At 38.7% G+C, this 21491-nt stretch overlaps 1 protein-coding gene across 4 annotated transcripts in view; it reads right to left on the reverse strand.

Moving 5' to 3' along the window:
- Nucleotides 1-2885: 2885 nt before the first annotated feature.
- The window catches only part of CWC22 (CWC22 spliceosome associated protein), a 45583-nt gene continuing 26977 nt past the window's right edge, over nt 2886-21491 (reverse strand). For all 4 annotated transcript variants that reach the window (XM_034428713.3, XM_087882063.1, XM_034428723.3 and 1 more), the window contains exons 15-20: nt 12579-12656; nt 10374-10526; nt 9845-9972; nt 8751-8852; nt 7748-7938; nt 2886-3754 (exon numbers count right to left, since the gene is read on the reverse strand). In XM_034428713.3, coding sequence (XP_034284604.2) covers nt 3234-3754; nt 7748-7938; nt 8751-8852; nt 9845-9972; nt 10374-10526; nt 12579-12656 — 1173 coding nt within the window. In that variant the 3' untranslated portion in view covers nt 2886-3233. The remainder of the gene's footprint in view (nt 3755-7747; nt 7939-8750; nt 8853-9844; nt 9973-10373; nt 10527-12578; nt 12657-21491) is intronic.

Raw genomic sequence — 21491 nt, forward strand, 5'->3', positions numbered from 1 at the left:
TGCAAACCAGGAAAAAATGTGTTCCACTGAGCTGCAACTCCATTAGCTCATGGACAACAGGGATTAAAATCCCTCTTTAGTCATCTATAAAGTACAGAAAAGATATTTTAAAATTGACTCTTAATTTTAATAAATATTAAAGGAATAATAAGCCTAATCATTTTGAATTAAAAAATATTAGAGAGAAATCTAATTTAAAAAAAAATTAAAATAAGGGGCAGAGAAAATAGGAAATATTTTTAATGCAGTGACAAATACCCTACGTTTGGATTGCTTCTTCAAGAGACTCCTGCAAAATATCGAAAAAACCACATAGTTTCCAGAAAAGATGTGATATGTATGTGAATTTAAGACAAAAACCTGGGCAGGCTGAACAGCACAGATTGCTAAAGTTGTCACATCTTGGGTCTTTGTATCTTGAATTGATTTGTGTGACATTTGTTCCAGTTTCTCAAACACAGCTGAGTCAGTTTGTGGCAACAAAACCAAGAAGCTCTGAAAGAGTGCGAAGACAAATGGCTGGAACCCAAATGTGTTTCTTTGTTGTGATTGTGTGTCAAATACAAAATGTGTTTTCAAAATTTGAGCCAAATTTGAAAGGGTTGGAATTGTGCTTTGTTCCGACAAGAGCAAAAGATTAATATGTACGTTCTGAACTTTTGCACAACAAATTTGATAAATAAATAAATGAAATAAATAAACAGACTTCCATACAGAGTGAGATATGGGAGAAATTCCCATTGTGAAAAGATAGGCAGAAGAAACAATGTTTACCCATTTCCCCAATTACCTTTCGTATTTGTTTCACAGTTTTTTCCTGCTCTGTACTTGCTTTCAATAAAATGACGTTGGCCTGGTCTTGGAGGGATTCCACACCTGGAAAGTGAATCTGCAAGTATCCCATTTGGGAATAGAGGAAAGGAGGAAGGGGCAAAATTCCCAACTCTTTTTCCATACAGATCTTTGTTCATGACACAATTCAGTGGCTTTAAAAAGAATGAAAACAATTCAGAAGCTAAGAAAGAAAAGGGAACAAAAATTTGAGTACAAATTTGTAATTTACAGTTAATATATTTTTTTATAATCATCTATTTCAAATGTAGCTTTTTGTTGCGTGATCCTAAATGATATTTAAATTACATAGAAAGAGACTGGCAGTACCTTTTCGAATTAACAAATTGCATTAAAAGGCAAATAAAATAAAATAAAATAAATAAAATAAAATAAAGTTTTTTGAGCTGCAGTTCACCTCATCGGATGCATAGATGGCATTCTATGAGACTAATAAAGCGATCTGCATCTCACAAACATCTGTCTTGTAATAAAAAAATGGAAGAGATGCTAACAAATTCCTATAGAACAGGGATGTCAAACTCAATTTCATTGAGGGCTGCATCAGGATTGTGTTTGACCTCGGGGGGGCCAGGTGTGTGTGGCCATGGTGGCCATGGCCAGCTTGACATAACTTGTGTCGGGAGCACCTATGGTGGCCCGGGCGGGGCTGTGGGGGGGAATCTACTTTTGCTAGTAGTTTGTTTTGCTAGCACTCTGCCAGTGAAAACAAAGCTGGGGGGGGCGCACGTGGCCTTCCCAGGCTCCGTTTTCGGCTGTGACAACCTCCTGCAGCACTCTGCCATTAAAAAGGACCACTGTGTGCAGCCCACATAAGCTGTTTTCACTGGCAGAGGCACCGTGGGCTGGTCCTTCAGTTTCCAGGGTGGCCCCACCAGCCAGATCTAAGCAGGATGGCCCTGCAGGCCTTGAGTTTGACACCCCTGCTATACACTAAGCAGGCTATTCCTAGTGCCCTAAATTATATAGTTCACCCATATGTTCCTTTACTAACAAGTATTCATGGAAATTATTAAAGAGTGGCATTATTTACATGGCTAATTGAAAGCAGAAGTTGCATTGTTTTTATATATTTTGATTTTGATTCAACAGGTAACTCTCATAAGCATTTTAAAACTTAAAATTTATGATACAGAGATTTGATGACAGTACTGCTCACATCAGACCCTGAATGGCAATAATTTAAAAATACCAGATATAGTTCTTACCAGAATTATATATTTTTCAGCAGAAGTGAAAAAATACACACGCTCTGACTAGATTTTTAAAGAAATAATCTTTTATGATTAAATCATCAAAGCAACACCCACCAATCATGCTACATGAGTTTTTATTCAACATCAGCTTTTATGACTTTTTTCAGTTAAATAAGAGGGAATTTTAACATATTGATTCTTTGAGCTTTAGATTTTCAAATTCTAAACAGAGGCATAACTTCTGCTTAGAATTTACAATTAAATTTTGTAAATTTAGATTTTATTAAATTTACAGCCACAAGGATCAACTTATTACTGTTGTTTATTCACAACTGCTTTCCATCTAGAGTATATGATTAATCAGCCTTGTCCGCATACGGTAGGGGTTTCAAACTCAATTTTATTGAGGGTCGCATCAGGGCTGTGGTTGACCTTGGATGGCCGGTTGGGCATGGTTGATTGGGTGGGTGTGGCCAGCTTGACGCCACTCCCCAAACTGCTGGCATTGGCACCTCTTCGTATTGGGTAGACCGGGCCGAAGTGATGCGGGCCAGCCCCTTACATTTTCCAGGATGGCCCCACGGGCTGGATCTGGCCCGCAGGCCTTATGTTTGACACCCTGGCATATGGCATGTTATCATATCATTTGGGTCAAAAAGTCAAGGATCATGCTTATTTAGGGATGGGCTTGTCTCAAGTATATATGGCATTGAATGTGACAAATAAACCATGATAGATATTGGTAAAGCTTTCATTTCCAAACACTGATCTATTTTTCATTGTCGAATTTAAAAGACTGCCCTTTAATCTGTAATTCACAAAAAAACCCCACAAATGTTATTTCTGAAATGAAACTTTAATATATGCTGAAATCTAAAATTCAAAAATGAAAAGGAAGGAATGTTTAGCATTTCCAGAGAACACAAATAAAATTCAAAGAATAAATATTTACAGCATACTAATATCCCATTGAAAGCAATGTTTAACTGTTTTACTGGGCTTTGATTCCTCTTGGATTCAAAATCTTTTAAGCAGCAGCTTAGCGGAAAGCTCCAACAATTAACAGCGATTCGAAGAGTCATTACTGTTTGGAAGTATTTTGTACAAAGGGTTTCTCTTTTAAAGATGTGTAGCAAGTTGTAAAAAGACAGTTCAAATGGCAAGGCGGTATTGAAGAGTCATGATTCACTTGTGCCTGGATGGGGAAGCATTTCTGTGCCTTCTCCTGGTTTCGTCTTTCCTTGTCTCTTTAAACTGGTTTGAATATTGGCTGTTTTCCTCAAACTCTCTGGGGCTGGGATAATGGTGAGATCTCTCTCTGGACTTAGATCTATCCTTCTTCTCTCTGTGGAGCTTGCTGTCCCTTTTATGGTGCCTGTCCCTCTCTTCATCCTCAGAAAAAGAAGGTCTTCCTTCTTTTCTCTTTTTAGAATGGCTGGTTTTGCTGTCTAAAAGTACATTTTTTTCTCGGTTCCTCTCCTTTCCACTCCAGGAATTATTTCTATCACTGGAATAATCTCTATCATAAGATGCTTCGTCTTTTCTACTGGAGCTTTTGTCAGCATTCCTCTCCGAGTTTCTTGCAGCACCATTTTCCCTCTCGGGCCACCTCCATTCTTTTTCCTTTTCAAGTTTCTTCTTCTTATTCCCTTGTTTTCTCTGGGTACCTTTATCCGCATTTTTCTTCTTTTGAGATTTTTTCTTATCTGAAAGAAAAAAAAACCGAAGGCTTTCACTCTAAGATTAAAATTTTAATTTGTCAAACCATGTTGCTTGTATTCAAAATTCCCAAGATGGAATATGTAAGAAAAGTCTGATTAATTACTCTAAAGAAATGGAGAATAATACCAGAGAGAGAGAGATATGTGATATCTCACCGCCATAATCTGAAATGTTTCTGCTCACCTTGGGAGGCCATATGAGCCATTTCATGGCATGAATTATTATTAGAAGCTTTTCTGTTTACTTCCCAGGAAATGCACACCATCTGCATTTCTCTCAGAAATGCCAACTTTCATTTCATTATTATTGATTTTGAAATTTGACATTTGTGTGTGTAAAATTCACAGATTAGGAAATATGACCAATGGACCCCAACATCTATAACACCATTCAATTCAATTAAAATCTTGCCATTTTAGTACCATCTGTGTTTTAATTTTCTACCAAGATGCAGGTATGCAAAAAAAAAAAAAAATCTATTTAACATGAACAACAAATAATCCTTTTATTCCTTCAACATTTTGTTGTTTCCAGTCTCCGGCCCAACTACATGGCTTCACATACATAACTTAAGATAACTATTTAATGCAAGTGGCCTTTTACCCAAGAAAATTTACATATAAAACATTTCTATGCTGTGTAGGGTGTTGTAAATCTATTGCTTTTTTCTGCAAAAAATGAACACTGTTACACTATAAAAAATGTTTTATATGAAAGCTAGAAAGCCTACCAGGCAATTTGACATTCCTATTCAATAAGAAAAGCATATTAAAGGAATAGTGAATGCATGGAGCTCTTTTTTAATACTAATACAGACATGCAAGTTCTAAACTGAGTTTAAAAAATGAGCTATACATGTCCTTGGTTCACAATGGCAATTGGGACCAGGACTGCCATTGCTAAGTGAGGGGTGCAATTTCATGTAACCATATCACTTAGCACCAACGATCCCAGCAGTCCCTTTGGCCATCATACTCCCAAGATGCACAAATTGTTAACTGGGAACAGCAGGAGTCCCAGGTAAGGAGGGCAGAGTGCTCTAGGGGGGTACAGGAGGTAGAGGGGGCTGGGAGAGGTCCTGGGAGGCCTGGTGCAGGTCATGCTAGAATGGAGGCTGGGAGAAAGAGTGCCATGCTGGGCAACTGAAGGGAGACCAGAGAAGCATGGGACCGCACAATTAGAGGACAGGTGGAGGAAGCAAGGGAGCCAAGGGAGCTTGAGGGAAGCAGGCAATGATGATGCCAGAGTGTAGAGAGGCTGGGGGAAGCAGGGAGCAGCTTGGGCAAACAAAGGAGGCCAGGTGAATTAAAATACTGGTCATCCTTGACCTACAACCATTCATTCAGTGACTGTTCAAAGTTAAAGCAGCATTCAATGAATGGTGGTTATGAACAATCCTTGGAGGTTCAGACACCCCAGAACTTCCTCAGTCATGTGATTGTGATCTGGGTACTTGGCCAATCTTCACTTGGCAGGGAACCTGGCAAGGCAGGCTGCAAGTTGCTGGACTAAGTCTCCCACACCTGTACACCTTCCTCAAGCAGTCATGCTGTGCCAGCCACTTACTCTCTCTCATGCATCCTCCCTGAACCCTTGCCACAACTCCCTTGTGCATCCCCTTGCACCCTTTCCCTTGTGCACCCTTCCAGACCTGCGCCCTTGTGCACCTGCTTATGCAGTCCTCCCTGATGTATGCTACTTACAACCCCCCTCATACACCCTCTCCAACCTGCACTGTGTCCTCCCTTACACCCACACACTCTCCCTGACCTGGGCTGCTTGTGCAACCCTAGTATCCTCATGTACTTCCCTGACCCGTGCTATGTCTCTTGCACCTTCTCCATGACCTGTGCCATCCCTCACATACATCTTCACCGTACCTGACCCACATCATGGCTCTTGCATAATTCTTCACACCTCGCACCCTTTATAACCCATGCCTTTTTGCATACTCCCTCATAGACTCCCTGACCTGCATTGCATTTCTTGTGCATCCCCTATATCTTCCCATGTCCAGTGCCATGCCTCTCCCCACAGAGTTTGGTCATGGGAAACTAGCAGGAAGTTACCTAGGGATTTAGTTAACAACGGGAACAGGGATTGACATTGTAAATTGAGGACTATCTGTATTTTTGCCCTTAACCTCATCCATATAGCTTATTTTTTAAAAGGCTCTTTCAGTGCAGAAACTCATGCTGGGCTATCAGCTGCTCCCACAATTAACTGCAGATATGCTCCATGTAATCAAATGTGACAAAGTCCTTGGGAGATGAAGCAAAGAAATGCTGCCTAGGGAATGATCAGATAAGAGACAGCATAGCCTGCAGTTGCATAGTGAGCAAGACAAGAGGTTCAGAAGGGACCCTCCCAGTTTCTTGGGCGATAAAGGAGATGGGGGGGGGAAGTATTTTCAAACTTGCAAGAGTCTATCAATGCAGCTTTACAAATTACAATAAAACTAGCTCATCTAGTTGTGATTCTATCTGGTTTACCAGGCAAGCTCGACACTCTGAAATGGTCTACCAGCAAAGTAACAAATTCACTATATATTTTTTTAAAACTTGAAAAAAAAAAAAGTAAATATAAAATGGAAATGTTCAAGTACCATGCTATCCGGTAATAAATCTTAGCAAAGCAGGATAATATGTAATAAAATGTAAAAGAGGCTGCATTGCACTAGGCTTCATTACATTAATCTAAGAATAACTATTAATATTTTTTACAGAGCCACATATGTATGCCAAAAAGAACTGCGTATCACATCTTTAATTAATAAGAGAGGCAAATAAAATAAAGCTTTTCTGTTTTAGCAATGCCTGAAGGGCTTCACCATGGTGTTTTCATTGTGCATACTTTAGCAGATTCGTATCTCAACACAAAACAGCTTAAAATGTTGAATGTATTTCTTTTGCATAATCCCTAAATACGTTATTACTTTTTTGTGTGAGAGAGAGTGTTTTTAAAGATAATGAAAATGAAGTGAATTTCAGACTGCAATAAATCTGCAATTGTGGGAACAAAATCAAGAGAATCGATCATATCAGAATTTTCTCTCTCGGTAACTATTTTAACAAAGTTTAGTAAGGTTGTAATTCCAAAAATACTTACACATAGTCCTCAGGTGACAATGGGAATTGGGATAAGAATTGTCTCACTAAGCAATGTGGTCATGTCACATGACCTCATTACTTAGTGATGGCAGTCCCAATTGCTGTCACTAACAGAGGACTTCAAAGGTTGCTAGGTAAGGATCTTATGTGACTGTAACTTCCAACTGGTTTCCCCATTGACTCTGCTTGTGGGAAGCCAACAGGAATATTGGAAAACATGATCATTGGGAAGACACTAAAATGGCTGGAAGTCAGAGAACCAGTCCTAAGTACCACTTGTTTAGCACCATACTTTCAACAGTTGCTGAAAAAGTGGTTGTAACTCAAGGACTACTTGTATTTTTGGTTGGGGATAAACCCAAATGAAATGACTCAATGATTTACTGTGAACACGTGAAGATTCTACTACGTGGGCAAGCTACTTCATGTTGTCAATGTCACATCAGTCTTCATTTTCCCCTCCCTGCCTTTGTGGGGTTTTTTTTTTTAAGAAAATAAATGTTTTTTTAAGACATTTTGCTTCCATATGCATTTCATATTTCAAAATTAAAAAATCTGACATGTAAAAACTCATAATCGTTTAACCGAGGTGAGGGTGATAGAACAGTCTTCAAAGAGATAGTCTGGCTAATCTCATTCCATAGTTCCAGAATATTAAACCATTTTTTGGCATAACATTTCTACCTTCTTGATGTTTCTTAAAAGATTTATATGCACCATCCATTACATTTTTAGTCAGGCAATTTATTACTCTGCAATGTTTGCAGATTTTAGACATCTAAAATTACCTTCAAGCAAAAAAGGCAGTCTGCATGAACAAATGGCCCATCGCTAAAGGAAACTGATGGACTGAAGGCAGAATTTTACCTGAGTCACTGCTGCCGGTACTGTCGGAAGTAGATTCACTCCCACTGGAGGATCCTGAGGTCTCACTGCTGCTGGAATCATCATCCGAATCAGATGTCCCTGATTCCGAAGATGAATCAGATGACTCCACATCTTGTTTCTGCGTCATTATTATTTTAGGTGCATTTTTCAGGTGTTCCCGTAATTCGTCACTATTTAAACAAATTTAACAAAATAGAAGATACATAAATAACTTAGTGTTTGTTGAGTTGTACCCTGTCTTGTATTTCTGAATGTAGCCTTACTTAAAGAATCTCATTGAATTGATAAGGAATTACTTTACTAATCACTGTCAACCCAATTCTATCCAGAATTAAATTTCTTGTTGAGATTGTGGAGTCAATGTCAACATGTAAATTGGCTGGGGTGATACCTTCTCCTTAGGCTCATGTTTGGTGAGAATGCATCTCTAAGTAACGCTGGTAACACAGAATTAGCAGTGTGGTTCCCCCCACCTCCCCCAGTATTTTAGTCTTTGAGAACTTTAATGCTTTGTCTTTAAATTTTAGAGCAACATTAGTACCGGCTCAGAATAAAACCTGCAGAAAATTGCAATTCCTCCCTGCTCCTAGTATGATATTCAGCATTGAAAAAAAAACACAAGATAAGCAGCCTTCAATGATTAAAAAGTTGCCCGCATTAGTAAGAGTGTTTAAGCAGAACCAACACATGAAGACCAACATAAAATGTTGAATTGTCAGATTTGTCGCAATATTGATCTCACAGAGTTGTGCACAGATGGGTTTCAAATTATAGGCCTTGCTTATGCATTTTGCCTCCTATGGATAGCCTGGGGACATCAGAGGCAAAGTTTGAATATATTTTCACTCCCTAACATACAGTACATATGGTCAGAACCAAAATCTATCTATACATCATCTGATCCTATTATGGGACAGATTCACAGGAACTATTTAAATATGCATGTACATATATAAATTAAAAAAAAATTTTTTTTCCTTACGTCAGTCCTCCAAGGCCAATTGAAGTGAAGAAATTGATTGCAAATCTAGTATTTCTTGGATTATCTCGTGGTAATAATCCTTCAAAGAACGGTAGCAGGGTTCTGTTAAAAACCAAACATAGCAATCATTCCTAAGACTGAGAATTTCAAATGCTGCACACAAACATATTTTGATCCCAGTTTAGAAATATTTAAAACAATCAGCTTAATTTACACAAGATTTGCAACTATAGAAATTTGTATCTTATTAAATTCAAAATCCTACTGAAAAAGTAATCTTTTTCAATAAATATACGGTCTACTGAGAGCATACATTCCGAAGGAATAGAAAGAATTTTTAAAAATTCAGTACATAAAGCTTTAAGGCAAGTAGTGACAGAAAGTATGGCCCTGGGAAGCAGAGGTGCCCCATGCCCCTATGTGGTACCATGCAAGAATTACAACAGCTATCCAATAAGGAAACAAAAGGATTAATGGTGATGAATGGAGATGGCAGATTTGGCCTGAAACAGAATATGACAGTGGAGGGGAAAAGTGGTGACAACCCTTCTCCCTTCAATCTATATTACGCAGGTTGAGTTACTCTTACTACCACAATATTATAACACAGCAGGTGACATCATTTATTTTTATTGAAGCTTGAAGTTTCTCAACTTCAGAAACCTTACGATCTGTGGACTTCAACTCCCCAAAATTTCCCCATCCTGGGAATTGAAGTCCATATATCTTAAAACTGATAAAGTTGGGAAACAGTGTCTTTGCTGGTCTCAATAAAGATAAGCAGGTTTAATACCTGGATGGGAGAACATGAGAAATTTCAAAAGGTGTTACACACAAATTGAAAGTTGAAAACAAAATCCCACAAGAAGGCAATGTCAAACTCTTTCCGCTATGTAATCAAAGAAAACAACATGGACATATCCATGTAGGTTATTAAGACTTTAAGGGAGATTTTACCTTTTATTAAAATATGTTAACTCCCTCTGACAACTGTGTGTTACTTATCAACTTCAATGTTTACAAATCTGATAAGAATATAAACAGTCATAAAAAAGGAATTAAAAAAATAATGTATAATATGATTTGTTACTTACTCATCTTTCAACCTCGCATTAAGATTAGGAAGTCCCATATATTCACTAAGCTCTTGGAAGAATATTTTAACAAAAATCCTACTGGATGATGTTGTCGTTTCTTCACTTAGAGATATGCATTCAAGGACCTACAAATAGAAGGGATAAGTAAATGCCAAATATTATTTTCCTTTTTAAAATAAACTAATTTTCCTTTGTTCCCTAAGGCATTTTGATAATCCTTGAATGGTAGCATATTCCTTGCGATAAATATTTGCTAAAGGAATGGCCATCTTACAAAAACACATTCACATTATCAATTAAGCCAAGTCTGGATTCCGAGCAAACTATCTATATTTTTCTTAAATTCAAGAAATTCTCTCTTTCAAAGCACTCATGTCCCTTGCCAGACTGAAAAATCAATGTGATTCTTCACTCTCAACATGTATTTGAACTAATTCAAATTACATCTGTAGGTTCCAAACCCCCCACCCCCCCAATTATCAAAAACCAAATGTATAGTGCAAAGCTACAAATGTTGGCTACATACACTCCATGGAAGTGAATCTGTGTATAAAAGATGAGCAAACATCTTGGCAACATTCCTCAACTTGTTTGTTTCCAACCGATGTATGGTATCATACTGCTCTTTGAAAATTGCTTCAAATGACTCCATGTATTCTTTTTTCAACATACAGAAGCGCTAAGTAAAAAATAAAAACACAGTGAAGAAAATAAAATGAGGAAAAAAACCCCCTGATTTCAGCAGGGTGCTAGGACTAAACAGACGAAGAAAATTAAAAAGGAAAATCACAGATAGACCTCGACTTATGACCATAATGGAGCCTGCCCATTGCTCTCCAAAGTCATGACAATCATAAAGTGGGTCACCCACAGGATTGAACTGATTTTATGACCATTTTTTTGCTGCAGTCATTAAGCGAATCACTGCAGTTAAGTGAGTCTGTGGTCTTAACAAACACCACAGTCATTAAGCAGACTCATTGTTTGCTAGGGGCCTTTTTGCCAAAAACTGGAAGAAAATGCTGGTTTTCAGGGAAAATAGCAATAGCATTTAAACTTATATACCGACCCACACTGTTTTACAGCACTCTTTGAGCAGTTTGCAGAGTCAGTATATGGCCCCCAACAATCTGGGTCCTCATTTTACCAGTCTTGAAAGGATGGAAGGCTGAATCAACCTTGAGCTGATCAGGATTGAACTTCTGGCTAGGGGCAGAGTTAGCATGCAATACTGCAATCTAACCACTGCGCCACCAGGGCTAAGTTGTAAATTGCTGTCATGTAAGCATGGGACGATGCCAATAGTTGTCGGCAGGATGCTAAGCACCCCAAAAGCGGTCATATGACCGTGTGAAGGATGGGAGGGCTGGCCATTAGAATATTGGAACAGAGTCATAAGTATTTTTGGGGGTGAGTCCCTCATAATTTTGAACAGTCATTAAGTGACCAGTCGTAAGTCGAGGACTACCATACTGGGTTTTTTTCCAATACTAGTTTGGTTCTAAAGACAACTAAACATAAAAAGAAGACAATTTAACTAATAGTTAGCTGGAGAATTCTGGGGAGCAGAAACGGCATTCCAGTGATCTTGTTCTATCCACCCATCTTTTCCATTGCCTTCCGTTTCTACTTCCTTCAACATTGCCAGGCAAAGGAACATTTCTAGGCCATCATCTCTGCACATCCCCACATACCTCAGTTTTGGCTTGCTGACTGTCACCCCAAGGAAACAATCAGTATTTGGTTTGGGACTGATGTTTCTCCCCACTCTCTTCAAATAGACAATTAGATGACGTCTATGTTCTTTCTCTCACTCTACCTCAGTGTTCAGCTTTCACAGTTATAGTCCTCAACTTACGGCCACAATTGAGCCCAAAATTTACATTGTTCAGTGAGAAATTTGTTAAGTAAATTTGTCCCATTTTTTGACTTTTCTTGCCACCTTTGTTAAACAAATCACTGCAATTGTTAAATTAGTAACATGGTGGTTAAGGGAATCTGGGTTCTCCACTGACTTTGCTTGTCAGAAGGTCCTGAACACTGCAACCATCATAAATATGAGTCGGTTGTCAAGCATCTCAATGTAAATCACGTGACCATGGGGATGCTGCAATGGTCGTAAGTGTGGAAAATGGTCATAAGTCACTATTTTCAGTGCCATGGGGGAGTTCGAACGGTCACTAAATGAACTGTTGTAAGTCGAGGACTACCTGTATATTACCACTGGAAAGACCATCACTGGAATCACTTGTCTTAGGTAGGCTGGCTTCCCTTACATCAGCACAGACCCTCTTTGGGCTTAATTTTAGCTTTACTTCTCCCTTTTGACCTCACTCCCAAAGATAAGCCTGCCACAAATAAGCATTGCGCTGATGGTTATTGTAGCTACTAGGCCTACAATTTGGGAATCATATTGAAAAACAGGAAATTCCTTCGAAGTGACATATGCAGAAATCACATCCTCATGGTTCCATATTAAAAAAAAAAAAACAACATCTGGGAAAAGGCTATTTTTTTCCTCAATATTATTTAGTGCTATTTTGCAATGTTAATAAACCATGCAAATCAAGATGCCACTATCTGCCTCATCTTTCCAAATATAACAGCTAAATAAAAAGTTACCAACTGATATTGAAAAATTTTGTAAATGAGCCCTCTTTATGGAAGACTGAGAGGCATGGTGAGGGGTATGGAATGGCAAGGGAGATAGATATGACAAGTAGCAACTCACCCCAGCTAGCAAACCAAAGAATTTTTCATATGTTCTTTGCTGAGCACAACAATCAAGAATCATGTTGCACAGTTCTTTCTGCCGCAAAAAAAAAAACAAAAAACAAAAACATACTTTCAGTTAAAAATTACTACCGCAATATCATGGTAATAGTGCAGAAATAATTACAAAAAAACATGGTACATTAAAAAAAATTGACTTGTAAGTCCATAAAACCCTCTGAATGCACTTACCTTTCTGCATGAAAAGTTACTGATGGAAAGATGAAACCATAAGACGAACGACTTGTGAAAAGTTTCTATCCAGCATAATGTGTGATTCATCAGCATTGTGATCAGTTAACATCAGTGGTGAAATCTAAAATTTGTTACTACCGGTTCTGTGGGCGTGGCTTGATGGTGGGGCGGTAATGTGACTGGGTGGGCGTAGCCAATTTCTTTCTTTTTTCTTTTTTACTTTTAAAACCATTTTTTCTACAACCTCTTCGGCGAAGAGGTTGTAAAAAAAATGCTTTCAAAAGGCTCTGACGATCCCAGCTGAGTTGCTTGATCGGCAGAGGCTTTTTTTCTTTTAAATGCCTCTGACGATCCAAGCTGAGTTGCCTGATCAGCAGAGGCTTTTTTTCTTTTAAATGCCTCTGACGATCCAAGCTGAGTTGCCTGATCGTCAGAGGCATTTAAAAGAAAAAAAGCCTCTGCCGATCAGGCAACTCAGATGGGATCGTCAGAGCCTTTTGAAAGCATTTTTTCTACAACCTCTGAAGAGCCGTGCGATCATGAGGCTTTTTTTTTTACTTTCAAAAGCATTTTTTTGGCCGAAGAGGTTATAGAAAAAATGCCTTTAAAAGTAAAAAAAAGCCTCTGATGATTGTGCGGCTCAGCTGGGCATGGGGGGGGGGCAGAGATTTTTGCTACCGGTTCTCCGAACCACCCGCCTCCATCGCTATCAGATCGGGCGATCTGGTCCGAACCGGGAGCATTTCACCCCTAGTTAACATACTCATCAATAAATATTCAAGGTTTTCTGTTTGTTTAATGATAAGAAATGTCTAACTACCATAATCTTCAAAATTCCGTGTTGTATTTTACATGAATTCAATATGTTAAAACATATATTTATTTTTACATTGCTTCACTGGAATAATTTTGCAGTCAATCATTTTTATGTAATAAAGCAGGGCAAAGTGCTGATGCTGTTTGCTAATGAAGTCAGCGCGTCTTGAAGAACAAATTACTTTTTGCTCCCTGAACAGCGGTTACCATGCTATAATATCTCCCAGGGGTTAAAGTAATTAAATATTTCAACATTTTAAATATTTAAATATTACCCGTGATTTCTACCGGAATATCTTGAGTAATCATGTTCAGGAAAACGGATTTGCTTATAAAATCACTCTCACTGGCTTATTCAAAATAAACATGCTTAGATCTAATCGTTCCCCATTATTTGTACACATGATGTGATAGGAGTCATTGAGCTGCATTAGCAACGCGCTGCGGTTTCCGAGATTAATTGCAACCACTGATCCACTTGTTCAAGTCATACAATTGAATGCTACATGTGCTATTGGGACTTGCTGGCAGTTTACATTATATAGAAGAAACCAAAACATCTGTATATCAATTGTTAAAGCCAGCATATATGATGATGCAGATCTGAATATATGGTAATTCTTGAGTTACAGTGACAATTGAGCCCAAAATTTATGTTGCTAAATGAAACATTTGTTAAGTGACTTTGGAAGGATGGAAGGATTTATACAGTATTCCGTGTAGACAGCTGGTCATTTGCATCCTTTTAGAGGGTTGTTGAAGCACTTGGAAAGGATGCAAATGACCAGCTGTCTACAAGAAATATAAATCCTTCCATTCCCCATCCAGTCAGAGCTGAAGAAGTTTCTTGGATGAGAAGCGAAACATCTTCAAAGAAAAAACAAGAAAGTCCAGTTGCCTTTTGAAAAAGCATCTTCGGGACAACCATGACCTGGATGACTGAGAATCTCTACAGACTTCAAGACCAACATGGAATCACTGCTTTGCTATGGTTAATGTTAACTAGATCCTTCTGTTCTGAGCCTTTAAAAGAAATCCTGCAATGCTGATTTTGCTTAATTGTATTCAGTATCGATGAAGAAATTGATAACCTTTCCCTGTAGTTAACTCTGCTCAAACATGCAAACCTGTTGAATGATGGTAAATATTTGTCCAGAATCTAATATAGGCAGCAATGCATCTATACTGGGCCACATACAGTTCCCTTAAAAGGCACCCTACTCCCCTTCATTCATAACTGATAAGGGGGTCATACAATTCCCCAAAAGCAAACTTGGCACCCTTTGGGCAAAGGATATTGCTCCAGTGAGATTCTATTACTAATACAAATAAATCACTTCAAAGCAGTTGATGAAGAAACAGCTAATGAAATTTCATAGGGAGAGCAAAGACAGAAAAGCATAGGCTTTATATTGCCGTTTCTTTGCCATTTCAAACGTTCCTTCTTCAGGATTTAACCATAACTTTCTTTTAGTTAATCCCAAGAGTTTTATCATCAGATTCCCCCTCTTCTCTTTTTCTTTCTGTAAACATCAAGGATATGCCTCAGATTAAAAGTGGAAAAGCGTTAAACTCGATTACACTCATTTTGATGGCACTGCTATTCTGCTACCTCTGGGACTGTCATCTGCTTATTTTTGCTGACCATTTTCTTCGGGTATTCTAGTTGACCTCAAGACAATACGTTTGCTGACTTTGAATCAATACGTTATTTCTTAGTTTGATGCTTATTCTAGATTAATTAATTTAATGAAGAAACAAGTTACCGTCCCTTTCCCTATAACTGCAATATAGGCCTATAATTTTATTAATTCAATAAACAATAAACTATTAGTAAATAAATGTAGTAGACTCGAAAGCAAAATATTTGTGCAACTTTTTTTTTAATACTGAAAAGGACTGCAGAATTGGCCAAAAATGTCTGCCCCCTCCCCACAGTTAGTTAAAGGCAACCTTTATTTTTGAAGTCATAAAACATTCTCATATTATAATATACCAGGCCATATTTTGTATGTAGACACACATGGATTTAAGTAGCAGGCTACAACTTTTATACCTACTAGTTTCCAAATTTAGCAAATTTGGTTTATTGTGGGGGCTGGTAAATGACCAAATGTATCCCTTTTCATAATTTTGTAAACTTTTTTTCTGTATCAATTTATTCAGTAAACACTGAAAGTTCTAACGAAACAATGTGTGTAAGTTTGCAGCCTCTGAAAGGAACAAACTGAAGCAGACATTAAAGTACCAGCATGAATAATGCAATAAGGCTTTTAAAATGTTGGCGCAGGGTGAATGATGAATTAGCAAAAGGCCCAGTTTCTGTACAATCTATCAGGCCCCCAAAATGTATTGAAGTGTTTTTTTCATAAAACCTATTTTTTGGTTCCTATTCAGATAGATAACTGAATTCTGAAGCAATTCCATTATTTGCAATACAGTACAGATCTGATACAAAAATATGTATCTGAACACATAGGGACACACACCAAATTTTTAGGATATAATCCTGAAGCTTCCTTCATCTATTAGGAAGTATCTAGGGTGCCTTTGGGCCAGTCATAAAATCTCAGGCTACCTTACTTTCCCCATTTGGCGTGGGGAAAGTGGGAAGAGGTTGTGCTATGTAAGCCACCTTGATCTCCTGAATGAAAGGCTGAATATAAATCAAATTGATGAATCAATGAATCAATCAATTACAGGTAGTCCTCAACTTATGACAACAATTGGGACCAGAATTTCCATCAGCCCCTGTCAGCTGCTCGCCCTGCGGCTGCCCACGTGTCTCCGCGCGTCCAGCCCTGCGCTTCAGGACACTACAGGTGGCCTGAGGCTTGCAACCGGATGTCACAGACAGCCGGATGCTAGGTGGACAGCAAGTGTGACTGGGCGTGGGCATGGCCCTGGGCCATAAAACACACTGGGAAGCGAGAGCTCCCAGCGCTGACTTTGCGTGGCTCTGTGCATTATACTCAACGTGTACCAAGGCTCCAGCCTCTGAGTGAGAAGTAAAATCTGGATTCCTGAGCTGCTGAGTTTCCTGTGTGGGTTTGCTTGACTTCTCCCTGGTGCGGGCCTTGACCGTTTGAGACATAAGTTGTTGCAATCACGAGTCAAGTCGGACCCAATTTTACGGCAATTTTTACAAAGGTTGTTAAGTGAATCACCATGGTTGTTAAGTGAATCCAGCTTCCCCAATGGCTGTCCTTTTGTCAGAAAAGGTAACGATTGCAATCACGGGATTGCAGGATGCTGCAATCATAAATAGGAGCCAGTTGCCAAGTGCCAAGATTACCATCACATAATTGCAAGGGTTTGAATCATTGTTAAATGAATGGTTGTAAGTCAAGGACTACCTGCAATCAATAGAACTCCCTTTCATACTGTCTTAGCACAACTTTTGTTGTGGTCTGTAAAGCCTGTATCTCAGAAATTAATCTTAGCCTACCCAAACTTCTAAAACTTACGAGACCGCCTCCTGCCACCATAGCCTCTCACTGACCAGTTCGCTCCCATAGAGAGGGACTCCTCAGGGTGCCGTCGGCCAAACAATGTCGACTGACGGCCCCCAGGGGGAGAGCCTTTTCTGTGGGGGCACCTACCATCTGGAACGGGCTTCCCCCGGAGTTACGAAACATCCAAGACTTACGCATATTCCGCCGTGCCCTGAAAACATTTCTATTCCAACAAGCTGGTCTGGCCTAACTCTCCCTTTTTAATTGGCTTTTAAACTGGCTTTTAAATTGGGTTTTAAACCTCTTTAGATAAATTTGGATGTTTTTTAATCTTTGAGCCTAAATTACTTAATCTGTTTCTAAATAGTTTTTAACTTCTATATGTATTTGTATTTATTATGGCTGTTCACCGCCCTGAGTCCTTCGGGAGTAGGGCAGTATACAAATATGAAAAATAAATAAATAAATAAATAAATAAAATCACTGCAAGATACAGAGGGTGTGTTGGTGCTGCACATTACGTATGGCTTATTATTAATAATGGATAAAAGATTTAAACTCAAATGCTCAAATATTAAACCACAGGAACACACACATTTTCCTCTTTCTAAATCATTGTGATAGGTAGCTGACTGCCTTGTTTTCACTCACTCACATACAAATATATACAGATGCATAATGAGTTATTTGGGACAGGAGCTACCATATGCAGTGGGAACAGCAATATTCCCCAAACTTTTTTTTTTTTAAATCCCAAACCCCTGCATGCACATAGGGATGAAAAAGTTCAGCTCAGGAGAGTGATAAATGCTGCCAAAAAGTCTCAGCAGCCAGTTTTACTTCCAGAAGTTAGACTTGAGAACGAACTCTCAAGTCGAACGAACATAGGAGAAACCGTGGATTTAGATTAGAGTTAAGAATATCCAAGTTAAGCAGAAATGGAACTATTTCCTGGTGTGGTTGACAGACTTTAGCACAAGCATAAAGCGCTGTTTTCCCTAACCTGGCTCCTTCCAGACGTGTGGATTTCAAGCCTCAGGATTCTGAGCAAAACAGGGTCATTGATGAAAGCTCGAGGCCACCCAGGATGGGAAGTACTGACTTAGTACACTGCACAAATATGTTGAAAAAATAAATACGTCTCTACTGCCTACATCTAGTCCAGAAAACACAACACCGATGGCTAGGCACAAGGCAAGTTCTTCTTGAAGATACACCCCCTTTCCATCAGCAAAGAAGGAGCCCTTTTGCTAGGTGTATATTAATTACACTGTATATGACAGTAACTACTTTGTGGGAGATGAGAACAAGTTTATATTGAATTAAGGGTGGTGAGTAGAGTCATTTAGTGTCAGGTTCCTATCGGAATGCTGCTGTTCTGGAGGGGGGGGGAGGCACCGTGGATGGAATGGTTTGCATGCTTTTGCTTTACTGTAACTACTTGGGAATTGAGGAAGGGGAGACGTGGCCATCTGCACTGATTACCTCTCTGCCGGTACCAGCTGGGTATTCAAAGTCGCAGTATCCCGACTATGACCTCTTCTCATCACCCAGCCTCGGAGATTTTCACAACACCTTTGTGGCAATTTATTGGCTACAGATGGAAAGGGGGTATTGGGGATAGGGGTTGAAGGGGAAATTCAGCCTAACGCTTCGTGCCTGAATTCAGACTCTGCCTGACTTCTCTGCAATCACTATCTCTCAGTAAAAGTTCCTTTTGAAATGTGAACTGTTTCAAGAGTTTTACTTTCTTGGGAAGGTAGCTGAGGCAGGTCCTTACATTTAGGCAGGAATGGAATAGAGAAAAGTTCCATGATATACAGTGTATTTCAGATATAATCATATAAAGTGGCTTGCCTCTGGATGTAATACTAAACTATGATTTCAATGTGAATAAAGAGGCATGAGATCATAAATTCCTTCCTCCAATAAAACAGTGAGGCTTAAATTATCAGCTTCCTGTTCCTTGGCTTACACATTTCCTTCTGGAAAGAAAAGGTTGAAACTTCTAGCTTCCTTCATGACTCTTTTGGATACATTCCACTGAATTTCCTCAAAGCCATTCTTTTTAACTGATAGAAGGGGAAAACTATTAAATAGAAGAGTGGAGAATCATTAAAAATACAGATCTGTTAAGATTAAGTGTAATGAAAGGAAATTAAATAAAATGTATTTTCAGTCTCAGCCCCAGTCTTTGTTTTTTGGGAAAGTTACACAAATTTGTTCCAGGTTGCCAAGAGATCGGTGGAAACATTTAATAATAGTGTCAGCAAAATATGAGCACAGATACCTAATTTACGTAATATATTTTATATAATAAGTTTACATAATATACATTTCTAGAAATATATTCTCGTAAATAAAATTGCTCAGCTTCGGTGTTTAGTGTATTTTCATGTGTTAGAAAAATTTGTGCAAAGCCATCATTTATATACATTCTATCTGGAGAGCAACTTCCTGGAAAAAAAATGGTCCAAGGTCACCCAGTTGGCTTCGTGCCTAAGTTGGGACTAGAAACCCCCATCTCCCAGTTTTTAGCCAATACCTTAACCACTACATCAAAGGTTTCTTAACAGTAAATACAGGCAGTCCTCGACTTATGACCAAAATTGAGCCCAAAAGTTCACTGCTAAGCAAGAGTTGTTAAGTAACTGTTAAATGTTAAGGGGATTTGTCTTCCCCACTGACTTTGCTTGTTAGAAGGTCACAAAAGGTGATCACACGACCTTGGGACTCTGCAAATACATGCCAGCTGTCAAGCATCCGAATTTTGATCATGTGACCATGAGGATGCTACAACAGTCATAAGTTCAAAAACAGTCATGAGTCACTTTTTTAGTGTTTTTTTAACTTCAATGGTCACTAAACGAATGTTTGTAAATCAAGGACTACCTGTGCTTGACTTGTTGTTATTTTACCTCACATTTTTATACCTAAATCAAAATGGCATATATACATAATATTCCTGCCACCTATTTCCCCATAGCAACAGCCCTGTGAGGTGGTTGGGCTGACAGTGAGTGCCTAACCCAGTTGCCCAGTTGGCTTTCATGCCTAAAGGAAACCTAGAACGCACAGCCTCCTGGTTTATAAGCCATCATCTTAACCACTAGATGAAACTGGTTCTAATAATAATAACTAGTACCAAGGGACAGCAGAAAAGAAATAGAGAAAAATCACAAAATGCAAAGACCTGCAAATAGAAGAACAGCTATGGCAAAATGTCTATGGAGATTCTCAACCATCTAGCTTGGCTGGCTCAGGAATTCTGGGAGTTGAAGTCCACAGGTTGTAAAAGGGCCACAGTTGCCCACTCCTGATCTAGGTCATGGTTGTCCCAAAAGTGCTTTTTTTTTTTCAAGAGGCAACTGGACTTACTTTGTTTTTCTTTGAAGACGTTTAGCTTTACATACCGCCTCCTCCCGAGTCCTTCGGGAGGAGGGCGGTATATAAATAAAATTATTATTATTATTATTATTATTATTATTATTATTATTATTATTATTATTATTATTATTATTATTATTATTACATCCAAGAAGCTTCTTCAGCTCTGACTGGATGGTGGGGAATGGAAGGATTTATACTCCTTGCAGACAAGCTGGACATTTGCATTCTTGGATGAGAAGCAAAACGTCTTCAAAGAAAAACAAAGGAAGTCCAATTGCCTCTTGGAAAAAAAAGCACCTTTGGGACAACTATGGCAAAAGAAAGCAAAAATAGCACCAACTGTTAATAGGTGCCTTAAATGCAATCCCAAAACAAGGGGAGCCCCACTTGAACACCACTGGCATTGACAAAATCATCACCGGTCAATTGCAAAAAGGCTCAGAATGTATTATATTCTGCAATGATACCTTTAACACCATCAAGTAACAACATCTGCCTAGCTCAGGTCCTTGACAGATGGTTGAAAATCCAAATCCAGACCAAACATGCGGCTGACTGTGCGACCAACCATAAAAATGAAAAAGGTGACGTGTTCATCCCAATCAATCTATTGTAAAACCAATGTGGGTGGTGTGTTTAAAATTTATAATAGCTAGTAAATTAATAAACCCCACCATCCCATGAATAAAACTGTCACATTGCACTTTTAAGGGAACTAGTGCACTCAAAGCTGGATTTATGTCAAAACTTCTCTCAACCTGCTTCCAAAGGTAATTCACCCTGCATCATAGTACCTTTTGATTCATTGCTGTAATCTACATAGACTCCCATGGTTTTCAACAATGAAGCAACAGAAAAGAAAAACAAAATTAACAGTAGTGTGCAACTACTCAGAGATCACCCACTCACTCTTCCCCTAATGCCTTCCAGAAAAGTTGTTTCCATGAATTTCTGGAAGACCGTAAGGGAAGTGGGTAACCTGGCACCAAAGAGAAGACTGTTTACAGCATAAGCAC

This window comes from Pantherophis guttatus, chromosome 1, assembly GCF_059756535.1.
Source record: "Pantherophis guttatus breed Tessera chromosome 1, ASM5975653v1, whole genome shotgun sequence".
NCBI classification, from domain to species: Eukaryota; Metazoa; Chordata; class Lepidosauria; order Squamata; family Colubridae; genus Pantherophis; species Pantherophis guttatus.